Genomic DNA, 13,545 nt, shown 5'->3' with positions numbered 1-13,545 from the left:
TCAGCCACGTACAAATGGTTCTATCCTGGCATGTGTTGCTTCGGCAAGTTCTTTTGAGACCTATCTCTGCGCCACACACATCCTTCAGGATACGTGAGTCTTGGAGCTGAGCCGAGCGTGATGCCTTGCTCCTACACACTTCAGCCCACAGAGAAGACTCCACTGAAGTTTCTTGTTTTTGGTTGTAACAAAAATAAATGATTGCTGTGTCTGTGTTTTTTACTGTTTTTTTTATTTAAAAAGGTGTGTGTGTGTGTGTGTGTGTGTGTGTGTGTGTGTGTGTGTGTGTTTGCCTGCATGCATGCCTGGTGCCAATGGAGGCCAAACAAAGGCATAGGATCCCCCTGGAAATGGAGTTACAGGCATGAGCTGTTATGTGGGTGCTGGAAACCGAACCTGAGTCCCCTGAAAGAGCAGGCAGTACTCTTAAATGCTGAGTTATCTCTCTGACCTCTTGCCAGCATTTCTTAAATTATTCCCTATTTTCTCATTAGGAAGCACTTCTGTGGGACTAAGACAGCCCACAGTTCTCCCATCCCATCTTTCTGCTGCGCTGTGCCTCAGGTGAGTGGATCAAACAGGACAATGACTCATTCTCCTATGGTTCTTTCCAAGCCATCACTGTCAGCCTTTTACATGGACACCGATTTTACCCATCCTATGCCTCTGAGCTTGCCGTCTCCTCAATGCTCCACTTCTACATCTGCAGGAAGAGGAGGAGGTGGGGTCTCACAGGTTACCAGGCCATTTTTCCTTGACTTTGCCATTTTTTCTTTTCTTTCTTTCCTTCTTTTTCTCTTTCCTCTTTCTTATACCATTGCCACCATCATAAGGTAGTTTTTTGAAAGTGACCACGCAGAGTTTGTGGCATGTGACAAGTATGCCTTGACAACTCGGGCTTTGCAAGAATTGCCTACTATTTGCTTCTCTGAACTAATATTGATCAGTTTCAGGATTTTCACACTCAAGACAGAACAAGGTGCAATGGCTCCATCTAATGTGCCTTGCAGCTTTTATTGGCCTCATGACATCCATAGACAATTCAAGGTCATTCTCAACATCACACTGGATCTGTATCCATAGCTCATGACTGAATTATTTGGTGGGATACACTGGAAGCTGGTTAAGTGCACCATTGCAGCATCAACCATGTTGACTGTAACTGTCTCCATTGCATTTCCTTTGCCTTCAACCCTACTATCGAGTGGGGCATCTGTAGCCACAAAACTGTTCTGACATACTGTGGTTGATGTTGACAGCCATGTTGACTTATACCAACACTGGTTTTATCAGTAAGGGGCAAAGGTTGCTCTTTGCAACTTTTGGTACTTCTATATGGGGAAGGGATGGCATAAATGATTATAAGAGCTCTTCATCTCTGATCTGAAAACATTCACCACTGCAGATATAAGCTTCTAGTTATGCTGTGTCCCCTACCCCAACAGTGGTTGTGCAGCATCCTAGTTGCTTGCTTGTTTGAGACAGGCTTTTCCTGTGTTATCCTGGCTTTCCTGAAGCTCACTCTGTAAGCAAGCTGACCTTAAACTCAGAGATCTGCCTGCTTCTGTCTCCCAAGTGCTGAGATTCAAGGCATGTGCCACCTCAGCCCAGGCACCTAGCTTTCATCAAATAATGACATAAACCAAATGGAACTGGTTCAAGACTCAGGGGAAGACTCACTGGAGACTCTGTCCAGAGGGGCAGATGGGTGGCAAGCAGAGAGAGTTGGGGTAGCCTGGCGGGTGCTACCTCAGAGCAGTGGGCGGAACTATCACACATGTCTGCATTCACACCTGCCATGCTCAAGCTGGCAACTTCTAGAATGTTCTCACTCTGACTTTCTGGCTTTTCGTTAAGGTATTCTGATTCATAAAATTATTCTTTTCTTCCATTTGAGAAACAAATTCAATTCTTTTTGTTTTGTTTTTGGTGTTAGATAGGGTCTCACACAGCCTAAACTGGGCTCCAAATTATTAAAGTGGGGGCTTCCCTTAAACTCCTGATCCATCCACTCCACATCTCTCAAGCCTTAGAACTACAGAACTGCGTATTCGGAATCCTTGCTGCTTGAAGAAAAAAAAAAAGATTGGTACCAATCTGGTTAAGATTAGGGCATTGAACCCTGGTCCTCTGAAAGAGCAGCCAGTGTTAACTACTGAGCCATCTCTCCAGTCTGCCACTGGCATTCTTTAATTAACATAAGGTAGAGACACTATCTAGCACAACATCACACGTGGAGTAGTTATGCTTTTACTGAGCAAGCGTTCTACTAATTTGTAGCCATTTTATTTTTGCAAATGAAAATTCCAGTTTGCTACTCAGATCTCAGAATACTTTCTTCTTTAGGTTTTATGAAGCTCTTCTGCCAGTTGTTTTGGTGGGGGTTTTGGTTGGTTGCCTGGTATTTTTTATTTTCGGGGAGTTGTTTTTGTTTTTTGTTTGGTTGGGGGTTTTTGTTGTTGATTTTTGTCATTGGTTTGGATTTTCAAGACAGAGTTCTGGCTGCCCTAGAACTCACTCTGTAAACCATGCTGGCCTCAAACTCACAAAGATCTGCCTGCCTCTGTCTCCTGAATGCTGGGATTAAAGGTATACACCACCATGCCCAGTTCTCCCTGCCAGTTTTTTTATAATTTACTTGAGAGGAAATTTATGCACCACTAAATTCACCATTTTGAAGTGTACAATACACAATATTCACAGAATTGTATAGTCATCACCACCACGTCATTGCCTACAGTTTTCATCACATCTCAGAAACACACACACATCATTTTTCTGTCTACAGAACTGCTTATTGGGATATAGAATATCCTATATTATGTCTCTTCTTGTGATTAACTTCTTTCTCTTTATATGCTTCAAGGATATATACTTTCAAGTATATGCATACATATATACATACATGTATACACAAATATACAAAGATATTTAAACATAACAGTATATATGCATACATACAAGGATATATACAATCCTTATATATGGATTACATCATACATGATATATAGTGTATATATGATACATATCACATATAATATTTATACATACATCCTTATGTACATATGAGGATCATATATCCTTGTATATGTATATATGTATAATTCTTATATATAGCCTTGTATATATGTATATGTATATATATATATATATATATCCTGTTATAGTGTTGTTATTTATCCTTCACCTACTGAAGGACATCTTTGTTTCTTCCAAATTTTAATAGTAATGACTAAAGTGTCTATAAACAGCTGTGTCGGCAATTTTGTATGTTATGTTTTTATTTTGCAAATACCAGTACTGGGTCACGTGACAAGAGCACACTTAGTTTGTTAGGAAACTGCCAAATATCCTTCAAAGAACCCAGCGCTCTTCATTCCTGCCAGTGGTGATTAAGAAGCCCAGTTGCTCCACATCCTCGCCAGCATTTGGTGTTGCGGGGAATCTGGGTGTCAGCCATTCTAGTAAGTATATGACCACAGTGCTTGTTCTAACTTTTGATCTCCTGATAACACTTGATGCTGAACTTTTATTCTTTACTTACTGTGATAGTTTGAATGGAATTGGCCCCTGTAATCCCATAAAGAGTGGCATTATTAGGAGGTAAAGCTTTGTTGGAGTGGGTGTGGCATTGTTAAAGGAAGTGGGCTCAGGCTCTGAGGTTTCCTATGCTCAGGATACTGCCCCGTGTCTCAGTTGGTGTAGGATTGTCAGCTACTCCTCCAGCACCATATCTGCCGGCACACCACCATGCTCCCCACTGGGATGATAATGGACTGAACTCCTGAAACTGTGAGCAAGCTCCCTCAATTAAATGTTTTCCTTCTAAGACCTTGCCATGGTCATGGTGTCTCTTCACAGCAACAGAAACCCTAAGACACTTGTCATCTGTGGAGCTGTTCTGGCTAGAAATTTGATCAGACACGGTTTTTGCACATGTTAAAATCTAGTCATTTGTTTTCTTGTTTGTTTTTAAAGTTGTTTTTTATATCAGTCTTTCATTAGGCCTATCTTTTGCAAGTGTTTCTCCAAGTCTATGGCTTGTTTTCTCATTCTCTTGATGTCACTAGCGGGGCGTTGCCTGTTTTCATTTTTGTTACATTTATGTGTATGTGCATGTGTGCGTGTATGTGTGTGTGTGTGTGCACATGCATAGGTGTTCTCCACAGCATGCCTTTGTGTGTGTTTGACTGTATGCATGCACTTGAGCATGTGGGGTCACAGGACAACTTGAGGACTCTGTTCTCTCCTTCCACAATGTAGGATGGAAACCTGAACTGAGGATGTCAGTCTTGGCAGCAAGTGCCTGCATTACCTGAGCCATCTCCACACCCTGATTTTAACTGTAATGAAGTTGTTTATCCATTATTTCTCCTATGGATTATATCTTTAATATTGCATCTAAAAAGCAATCAAGTTCAAGATCACTTAGACCTTCTCCCATATTGTCTTATTTACAGTTTAGCATCTTTCATTTGGTCTGCGGTTGATTTCAAGTATTTTTTGTGTTCTTTACTCTCTCTCCTCGGTTCTGTACTGTTCTTCACACAGATCTTGAACGTGTTCCTAGACTCTTAGCTGCATTTCACAGAGATTTGTCTGCCTCCGGAGTGCTGGAGTTAAAGGTGTGTGTCTCCCCACCCAGCCAGGACTTGGTTTTTGCGTCAAGAACCCTGTGTTCTGAACACTCCGTGCTACATTTGGGTCCCAGAATGCCTGAGCAATCCCAGCTGGCTGGAGTAATGGCTTCCAATTGGCTAAAAAGTGTCTGCATGGTGGTGGGCTCCCAGTTAACACTATGAGGAAATCAATTTTAAACCTGGAAATTGCCCACACTGCATGGGGTAGATCTCTCTTAGCCCTAGTACACATATATAAAAATGATAAATTTTAGCAATTATCAGATTCTACATGCTAATATTTTACTGAATATTTTCCATTTACGACTGCAAGGAGTATTGACATGGAGGGTTTTGTTTTGCTTTTTTATGACGGTTTTGGGTTTGACTCGTTTCTACTTTCTGAAAGAGGAGTAGAGAAATTGTAAAACTTCCTCCTTGAGTGTTTCGTGTAACTCACCAATGAACACCTCCGGACTGGTGCTTTGTCTCTGAAGGTATTCACTGTTTATTCAATTTCAGGTTTTCTGTTGTTGATTTATAGAAGTCAGGATTTGAATCAGAAACCTGAAATCAAGAATTAACCCAACTGCAAACCCCAGTAGTTGTCTTATCTAAATCTTTTTTTCTCTGCAAATCAGACTTCTAACAGGTGTAGAGAAAAAGGAAACAAAAAGATGGGTTGATTGTCATTTTCAACTAGCAAAAGAGGCAGTTTCGCAAACACTAAAGACGCCCAAATGTCTTCAGGTCTAATCTTTTTAAAAGGCTGCAAAATTCTAGAGCCAGTTCATTTTATTACCCCTGTTCCTCCCCGACCACACTAGCTAAAACTGTCTCAACGACCTTGAAAGAAAAGATCTCTCACGCCACGTCTCCCCCACGGCACAAAAAGGGGAATAAAAACAGTGAAGGACGACACTCTAGATTCACCAAGCCTTTTACGTGTAGCCCTTGTAGAAGCCGTCTGGCCCCTAAGCCGATTCCCGCCTCCTGCTTGTCAACGTCTTAACTCCTGCCTTTCTCCTGGTGTCTCTCCACGTCCTCTCCCGCTATCCGCGGCGTCTTCTCGTCCCATTTGCTCAGGACCCTATCCGTCCACAGGGCCCGCCTCCCAGAGTCGGTTTCACCCAATCAGAGCTCAGGAAGGAAGTTGACTAGACCTCATGACCCTCAACTTCCTGGGGCTTAGCTCCGCCTCCACACGTGACTCTCTCCACCCTGCCCATCTCTCTCAAAGGAAGGCGCCAGCGAAGCCCCGCCCCACGCTCGCTGATTGGCTGCTATTTGCATGGTCTCCTAGGTGACAGGAACGCGGCAGCCTGGCGGGGGAGTTCTGGTGCGCCTGCGCACTAGCAAGATCGGGGGTGCCACTGGAGCCTGAAAATGAAGGTAAATAACTTACAAAAGCCAGCGGGGTGAGAAGACGCGCTCGCCGCTGGTTTCCTCAGATTCCCGGAGCGCGACTCTGAGTAGTTTGTGTCCCCGTCCCTCCCGCAGGAGTGCTGAGGGGTGGAGGAATGCGCCCCGGGAGCGGGACGGAGGGAGGGGTTGTAGGGATGAGGGGAAAGGACGTTCTGAAAACAGGCGGAGAGGGAGGCCTGTGCCCTCCGGAACCCAGGAGAAGCCTGGAGCTGAGGATGCCCGAACTTCTCAGCGCTGGGGACGGGTCGCTGTGGAGGTGACCCTGTGCCTCAAGCTGCCTCATTTCTGTGGCTCAGCACCAGCCAAGCCACTGACCCAGAGCCCTAGAGAGAATGAAAAGTCTCCAAAACTGTAATCAAAACTTGCTTCGCCTGTGAGCCATCCAGTGTACAAATTCCTGGTCGCTAGAACACATGGCGGAGAAATCTAAATCTGCACACTTATGTGCGTCGTACTCTGCATGAAGGTTTTCTACGATCGGATTTATTGTGAATCCCACAGCTGCCGCTTCTTCGCTCCTGTGGTTTTCCTCAGAGATACCTACCCTGCCCGACTCTGGCAAAGAAATAGGAAAGCCGATTTGAAAATGATTTTCGCTTTCCTAAAGCTTCACGGTGGCTCTTGTGTAGTTGGATTGACAGATAATTCTGCATAATTCACTTCAGATGTGATTCACTTTCTGGTATGATGTATCAGATAGGCGGAAATACTTTATAGCTGAGAATCCTTCGCTTGAGAGTTACAGCGACTTGCTGTAATGCCTATACCCAATACATACGAAGCAGATCTTTGGGTTTCTGGTTGGAAAGTTGTAACTTTCATTTCTGAGTTGTACTAGAGCGGCTATAAAGCTCTGTGGAAGAAAACTAACCTGTAAGACCACAGCCTGAGACAGATCTGCAATGAAAGGAATAAAATAGGGTTTGCGGACAATGTAATCACACAGTTGCAGGAGTAAGATGTTCTTAAATACGTGTACATGTCCATGCTGGACAACCTGTATTTGCTTGGAATCATAGCAATCTCTACTTTTAAGTTGCATTCCCGGGACACTGGCTTTCAGGAGGTGGATACAGAATGTGTTCAGAAAGCATTGGGGGAGCTGTGTTGCCGCTCAGCCCCAAGTCCTCTGCAATAGTATAGAAACTGCATCTATCTAGATAAAGGTGGCCTTTTAAATCGGATATTTTTCATGTAGGATCATGTTCCCAATTAGTCTAGATTTGGAGTCTGATATAAGAATAACATAAATCAATGAAATTTCAAATTTCTAACTTTTAGCAACTATAAGGTTGTTAAAGAAACAGATAAATTTGTGATAATATGTTTTGTTTTGATGAGTATCTCCAACATTTATTTCAACATGTAATCAACAGAAACATGATCCATGAAGCCAGCATTGTTGTCCACACCTTGGGGAGGCAGAGGCAGGTTGACTTTTGTGAGCTGTTACACAGAGAAACCCTGTCTCAAAAAGACCAGGAAAAAAAGAAAGAAAGAAAGAAAGAAAGGAAGAAAGAAAGAAAGAAAGAAAGAAAGAGAAAGAAATAGGTATAACTAGTGGGTAAAAGAAGATAATTTACAGGGATTGTAAGCATTTTAGATAGGTCTGCTGTAATCATCCAAGACTTTTAAGTGGTAATTTTGTTAAATTTAATCCCCCAAATATGTGTCACAATTAACAAACTCATGTTTAAATTCCTCCGGTGTGCATAAAGCACTGTGACACATTTTAATAAATTTAATGATTGGAAACATTTAAAAATGTTCTCACATTGCACAGAGCTTTAACACCAGCATTCCGAAGGCAGAGAGAGTCAGGTGAGTCTTTGTGAGTTGAGGCTAGCCTGCTCTACATAGCATTTTACTGTCCAGCGAGAGCTACATATGGAGACCCTGTCTCAAAACAAACAAAAGAAGTTGTGTGATAATCTCTTTTATCTTTTGTTTTGTTTGGTTTTGGTTTTTTTGAGACAGGGTTTCTCTATGTAACAGTCCTAACTGTCCTGGAACTAGCTCTTGTAGACCAGGCTGGCCTCGGACTCACAGAGATCCACCTGCCTCTGCCTCCTGAGTGTTGGGATTAGAGGTGTGCGCCACCACCGCCCGGCTTCTCTTTTATGTTGAGGTCTGCACTAGTCGCATCTCTGTTGCTGTGACAGACTTACCTGAGAGAAAGGACTTAGTGGCTCAAGTTTATTTCATCTTACCGTTCCAGATTACAGCCCACTAGGCATGGGAGGCACGGTGGCAGGAAATTGAGCAGCCAGGCATATCCATCTTCAGTCAAAAGTAGAGAGCAGGAGAAAAAGCACGCCCACTTGCTTGTTCTCAGTCATTTCTCTTCTACAGTTCAAACAGGCCAGCCCCGTGGAGACAGGCCCTCACTGAGACCCCTTTTCCAGATGACTCTAGGTTGTGCCAACAATTAAAGCTAACTATCAAAAAGTCCATTCTGCTGTGCAAATTACTTGTGGTTGATTGATTGGTTGGTTATATTCTGTTCATTTTATTGTTGATTTTTTTGTTTGTTTTGAGACAGGGTCTCACTTTGTAGCCCTGGCTGGCCTGTAAGTTACTGTGTAGACCAGGCTGGCCTCCCACTGTTAGAGATCCCTCTGTCTGCCAAGTGCTGGGATTAGAGATGTATGCCACCATACCTGGCTCTCACTGTTACTTTTTAAATAAACACCATCATTCATTCTGTAGCTTACATATCTGTATGATTAAGTTTTGACATATTTTCTGACCAATTATAATTGTTTTGAAAATGTAAAAATTGTGTTTCTTTTTTTAGCGTGTTTTCTCCCTGCTGGAAAAGACATGGCTTGGTGCACCAATACAGTTTGCCTGGCAAAAATCATCTGGAAACTTCCTTGCAGTAACAGGGTAAGAAAAGAATGAATATTTTAAATAATGGTTGTGTGCATATGTATCCACACCTAACCTGTGCCCGTACTGTCTCTTTAGTGTAAATTCTGGATGAAATAAATCTTCCAGTTTACAGAATCTTTTCCTTGATCACAACTTTTAAAAATACAAATTTAAAAACTACCATGAAAGAACATTGAAGTCAACTGGTATAGATCCTAATTTTTTTATAACGATAGATAAATAAGAGAAATAGTTAAATAACTTTTATATTCTGCTTGCTTTCAGAGCTGACTGTATTGTTAAAATCTTTGATCGCCATGGCCAAAAAAAAAGTGAAATTAGCTTACCTGGGTAAGTACAGGGGTGAACCAAAAGCTGTTTGTTGTCTATAAGATAAAAAAAAAAAGAAAAGAAAAAGACTGCTGTCTTAAAATTAAATGAGTTGTCCGTCTCCTCTTTTGTTTTCTCTAACTATAAAAGGGATTTTCTTATGCTAAAGTTAGCAAAGCATGTGTGTGGCACTTGAACTAGAGTTTATATCTATATACATAAATATTTACAGGGAAACTTTATGTGAGCAGGATAAGTCAGTCCAAAATAAGGTTTCTCTGGGGCTGGGGATGATGGCTTGGTGGCTAAAGCACTTGCCACACAATCATGGGGACCAGAGTTCAAATCCTGAGAACACACAGAATGCCAGGACAAGAGAAGACTCACCTGTAATGCCAGCCTTGGAAAACGAAGACTGAATTGACCCCTAGTGCAGGCTGGCTATAGACTAGCCATGTAGGTGAACTCTGGGTTTGATTAAGAGGCCCTGCCTCCATAAATAAGGAAGAAGAGTGATTAAGGATGATTTCCAGCATGAACCTGAAGCCTCCACACGCACACACACACATGTGTACCCCTACATGTGAAAACATGCATATACATACAAACACCATACACATGAAAATTACAAAATAAGGATTTTCCCATTAGGATGACCCAACTTGTATTTCCTTTGATAATTCCTCTTCAGTAAGTCACTGGAGAACAATTACTTGGTGCATTCTTCTTAGAGAATGAAGATGCCTTCCCCATTCAGGATCCCATTCTAAGGGCATGGGTAGACCAGGTGCTGTGAATAGTGCAGTGTTCTGTCGACAGACGCCGCAGTCTCTCCCACTGGAGACACCCTGGCCTCGGCAGACTTGTGCTGCCGTGCTTTTCCATGCATGTCTGCTGGCCACAGTTTGTTGACCACTTTTCCCGGTCCCATTGTTTGCGTCTCTTGGCCTGGCCTCTCTCACCTGGTCTGCCCCATGCTTCTGAGGCTAGTGTTTCTGCCGTCTCCTGCACTCTGCATTGTTGCTTCTGATTGCTGTATTTTAGGGAATGAGATCAAAATAGTCACCCAGTGATTATGCCTAAAGGAAGGCACTCAGTAAAAAGCTGCTTTGTGTAAATTGTGTGAGTTTAATTGCCTAATCTCGGTGACACCTGTTTTGTTTGCATAAAAATCTCATCTGAATTCTGCTGCTGGATTCATGATAATTGGGTTTGACCAAAAATAATCTCCAGACAAATAAAATGCTGTCTAATTGTCAATCTTTAACTGGCAAATGATTTTATCAACAATTTAAAAATTTCCCTCTTCTATGCTCCCAAAGAATGGTTTCTGAGACCATTAAAGGAAATTAGGGTCCCCAAACACATCTTAACTGTTTGATGAATAAAATAAAATGATTACCAAATAAATGCTAAATGTAAATCAAAGTATGTTTTAGCCACTACCCAAGAACAAAGAATAATGAAAAATTAGCATTTTATCAATGAAGAAGTCTATTTTGTGAGAATGGAGAAATTATAAAGTTAAAAACATTGTATCTCTCATTATATATTTTACACACATATATGGTTTTCTTTTGATTTTGTTTTTGAGATAGGATTCCCTGTAGCCAGACTTGGCTTTGAACTCAGTATGTAGCTGAGGATGACCTTAAACTCCTGATCTTCCTCACTTATTCTACCAACTATGGGGGTTTGAAAAAAAAATGAGTCCTAAAGGAAGTGGCACTATTAAGAGATGTGGCCTTGTTGGAGGAAGTGTGTTACTGTGGGGGTGGGCTTTGAGTTCTCCTGTGCTCAAGCTACTCCCAGTGTTACAGTCCACTCTCTGTTGTCACTTTGGCAACTATATTCTGCCTGGCTATAGGCCAAATCAGCTTTATTTATCAACCAATGAGAGCAATATATTCAAAGCATACAGAAAGACACACCACGTCAGGTGGGCTTTGAGTTAAAGGAAGTCAGGACAGGAGCTCAAACAGGGAAGGAACCTGAAGGCAGGATCTGATGTGGAGACCCTAGAGAGGACTTCTTACTAACTCGCTCCCGTGGCTTGCTCAGTCTGCTTTCTTATAGAACCCAGAACACCAACCCAGGGACGGCACTACCCACACAATGGGCTGGGCCATCCCCATCAATCACTAATTAAAACGCTCTATAGACTGTCCCACAGACAATCCTATGGAGCATTTTCTCTACTGATGTTCCTTCTCTCAGATGACTATAGCTTGTGTTAGGCTGACATAAATTAACCAACACAACTGACCCCTTTTCAAGTTGACACACAAACATATTGCTAAGTCACACTCTTTTCCTTCTTCTTTATCCCCAAGATCACATATTAATAAAGATATAATGTTATAAAACATTTTATAAACATAAAAGGTTCCATGGCCTTACAAATACTTTAAAATTTGTCTCTTTAAAAAATCCAAATTCTCTGTAAAACACCCAAATCTCTTTCTCTTTTTCTTTCTTTTTAAAGTTTAGAGTTTCTAAAGTGTGGACTTCTGCAAATTTAAGTACCTTCTTATTTCAGTAAGGAAAAACAGGGCACAGTCACAAAGCAAAAATTGTAAGTAACGGAATGTCCAATGTCTGGGTTCCACCCACGAATCTGCTGGGCTCCTCTAAAGGTCTTGAGTCATTGCTCCGGCTCTGCCCTCTGCAGCACACACAGCTTGTCTTCTAAGCTCAGGTGGTCTCCATTCCACAGTTGCTGCTGTTCTTGGTGGTCATCCCGTGGTGCTGGCATCTCCAAAATGCAGCTGTCTCTTGCTGCAACTGGGCTGCACTTTCACCAACAGACTCTTACAGCTCCCTTCATGGTAGCAAGCCTCAACATCTTTTCCTGACTCCTTCAATCCTGGGCCTTCAGTTGCTACAGAAGCTGCAACTTCACAATGGCCTCTCCTGACCTCTCCCAGTGCCAAGCCTCAGCTGCTCTCCATGACCCCTACATGCACTCAAAACCAGCACCACCTGGGTGACTCTTAAACTACCAAGTTCAGCTGCCGACATGAGGTACAACCTTGGCTGCCACTGGAACACAGCTTCTCTGTGCAGACTCTCAGGAAACACAGACGATTTCACCTCAGTGATGCCGGTCTCTTCTTAATCACTGCTAATTCCTCAGCTCTAGCTAACCGCTGATTATCCCAGCAAAGCAAGGTTTCACTTTGTGGTTCTGATAGTTGTTAATCATGGCTAATTCAAAATATGCAGTGATCCCGAAAGAGTCTTTGAATACTCTCAAACTTCCCTCCGAACTTCATAAACTAGGCCTCCACCCTCTGTATTTCTCTTAAAATTGTATCTTCCACACTCTCCCAGAACAGCTCACCAAGCTTTGAAGACTCCATGGGTTTTCTAGCCCAAAGGGCCAAAGTCCTTCCACAATCCTCCCCAAAACAATCCGGTCAGGTCTGTACAGCAGTACCTCGCTGTCCTGCTGGCATCTTCTGTCTTCGTTAGGGTTACTAGTCCGGTGACGAAACACCGTGACCACAAAGCAGGTTTGGGAGGAAAGGGTTTATCTGGCTGACACTTTCATATCATAGCCCATCCTTGAAGGAAGTCAGGACAGGAACTCAGACACGGCAGGGACCTGGAGGCAGGAACTGATGCAGAGGCCATGGAGGGGTGCTGCTTACTGGCTTGCTCATCCTTTCTTACAGACCCCAGGATCATCAGCCCAGGGGTGGCCTCACCCACATGGGCTGGGCCCTCCCCCATCAATCACTAATCAAGCAAATGGAACCGCTTTTCGCAACTGAGACTCTCTCCTCTGCTGACTCTAGCTTGTGTCAAGCCGACATAGAACTAGCTAGCACACCAACCTTGACCTATTTTGTTTGACCTGTCTAGTAGAATTGCATTTTTATAGTGCTTTTTTGTTTTGTATTTATGAAACAACCTTTTTCACTACTTGGTCTTACATAATGAAATGCATTACTTTGTATGCTAACTTTAAAAAAAAACTAAAAAATTTGTCTTAGGAAATGACCTACTAAAGGGCTGAGGATACAGCTTAGTGGTAGAGCATTTGGTTGACATAATTGAGGCCCTAGAATCAAGCTCTAGTAACACCAATAAATAAATAAATAAATAAATAAATAAAATAAGTAAGTAAGTACTAGATACCTATCAAACTGGTACACATCTACAATCTCAGTTCTCAGGAGGCAGAGGCAGGAGAATCACTGCAAGTTTTAGTCCAGGCTGGTCTACATATGAGTCCCAACTAGACAGAGCTATGTAAGAAGACCCTTGTCAAAAAGAGAAAAAAAGAAGGGAA

The 13,545-nt window shown here is 42.4% G+C and overlaps 1 protein-coding gene across 1 annotated transcript in view; it reads left to right on the top strand.

Moving 5' to 3' along the window:
• The first annotated feature begins 5,905 nt into the window (after positions 1-5,905).
• Positions 5,906-13,545, top strand: part of Wdr19 (WD repeat domain 19) — a 66,953-nt gene continuing 59,313 nt past the window's right edge. Inside the window, exons 1-3 of the mRNA XM_048415037.3 lie at positions 5,906-6,011; positions 8,842-8,933; positions 9,204-9,269. Of these exons, the coding sequence (XP_048270994.3) occupies positions 6,006-6,011; positions 8,842-8,933; positions 9,204-9,269 (164 nt within the window). The 5' untranslated portion in view covers positions 5,906-6,005. The remainder of the gene's footprint in view (positions 6,012-8,841; positions 8,934-9,203; positions 9,270-13,545) is intronic.

Source organism: Myodes glareolus, chromosome 8, assembly GCF_982192425.1.
Source record: "Myodes glareolus chromosome 8, mMyoGla1.1, whole genome shotgun sequence".
NCBI classification, from domain to species: Eukaryota; Metazoa; Chordata; class Mammalia; order Rodentia; family Cricetidae; genus Myodes; species Myodes glareolus.
This window is presented reverse-complemented; position numbering and strand designations above follow the sequence as displayed.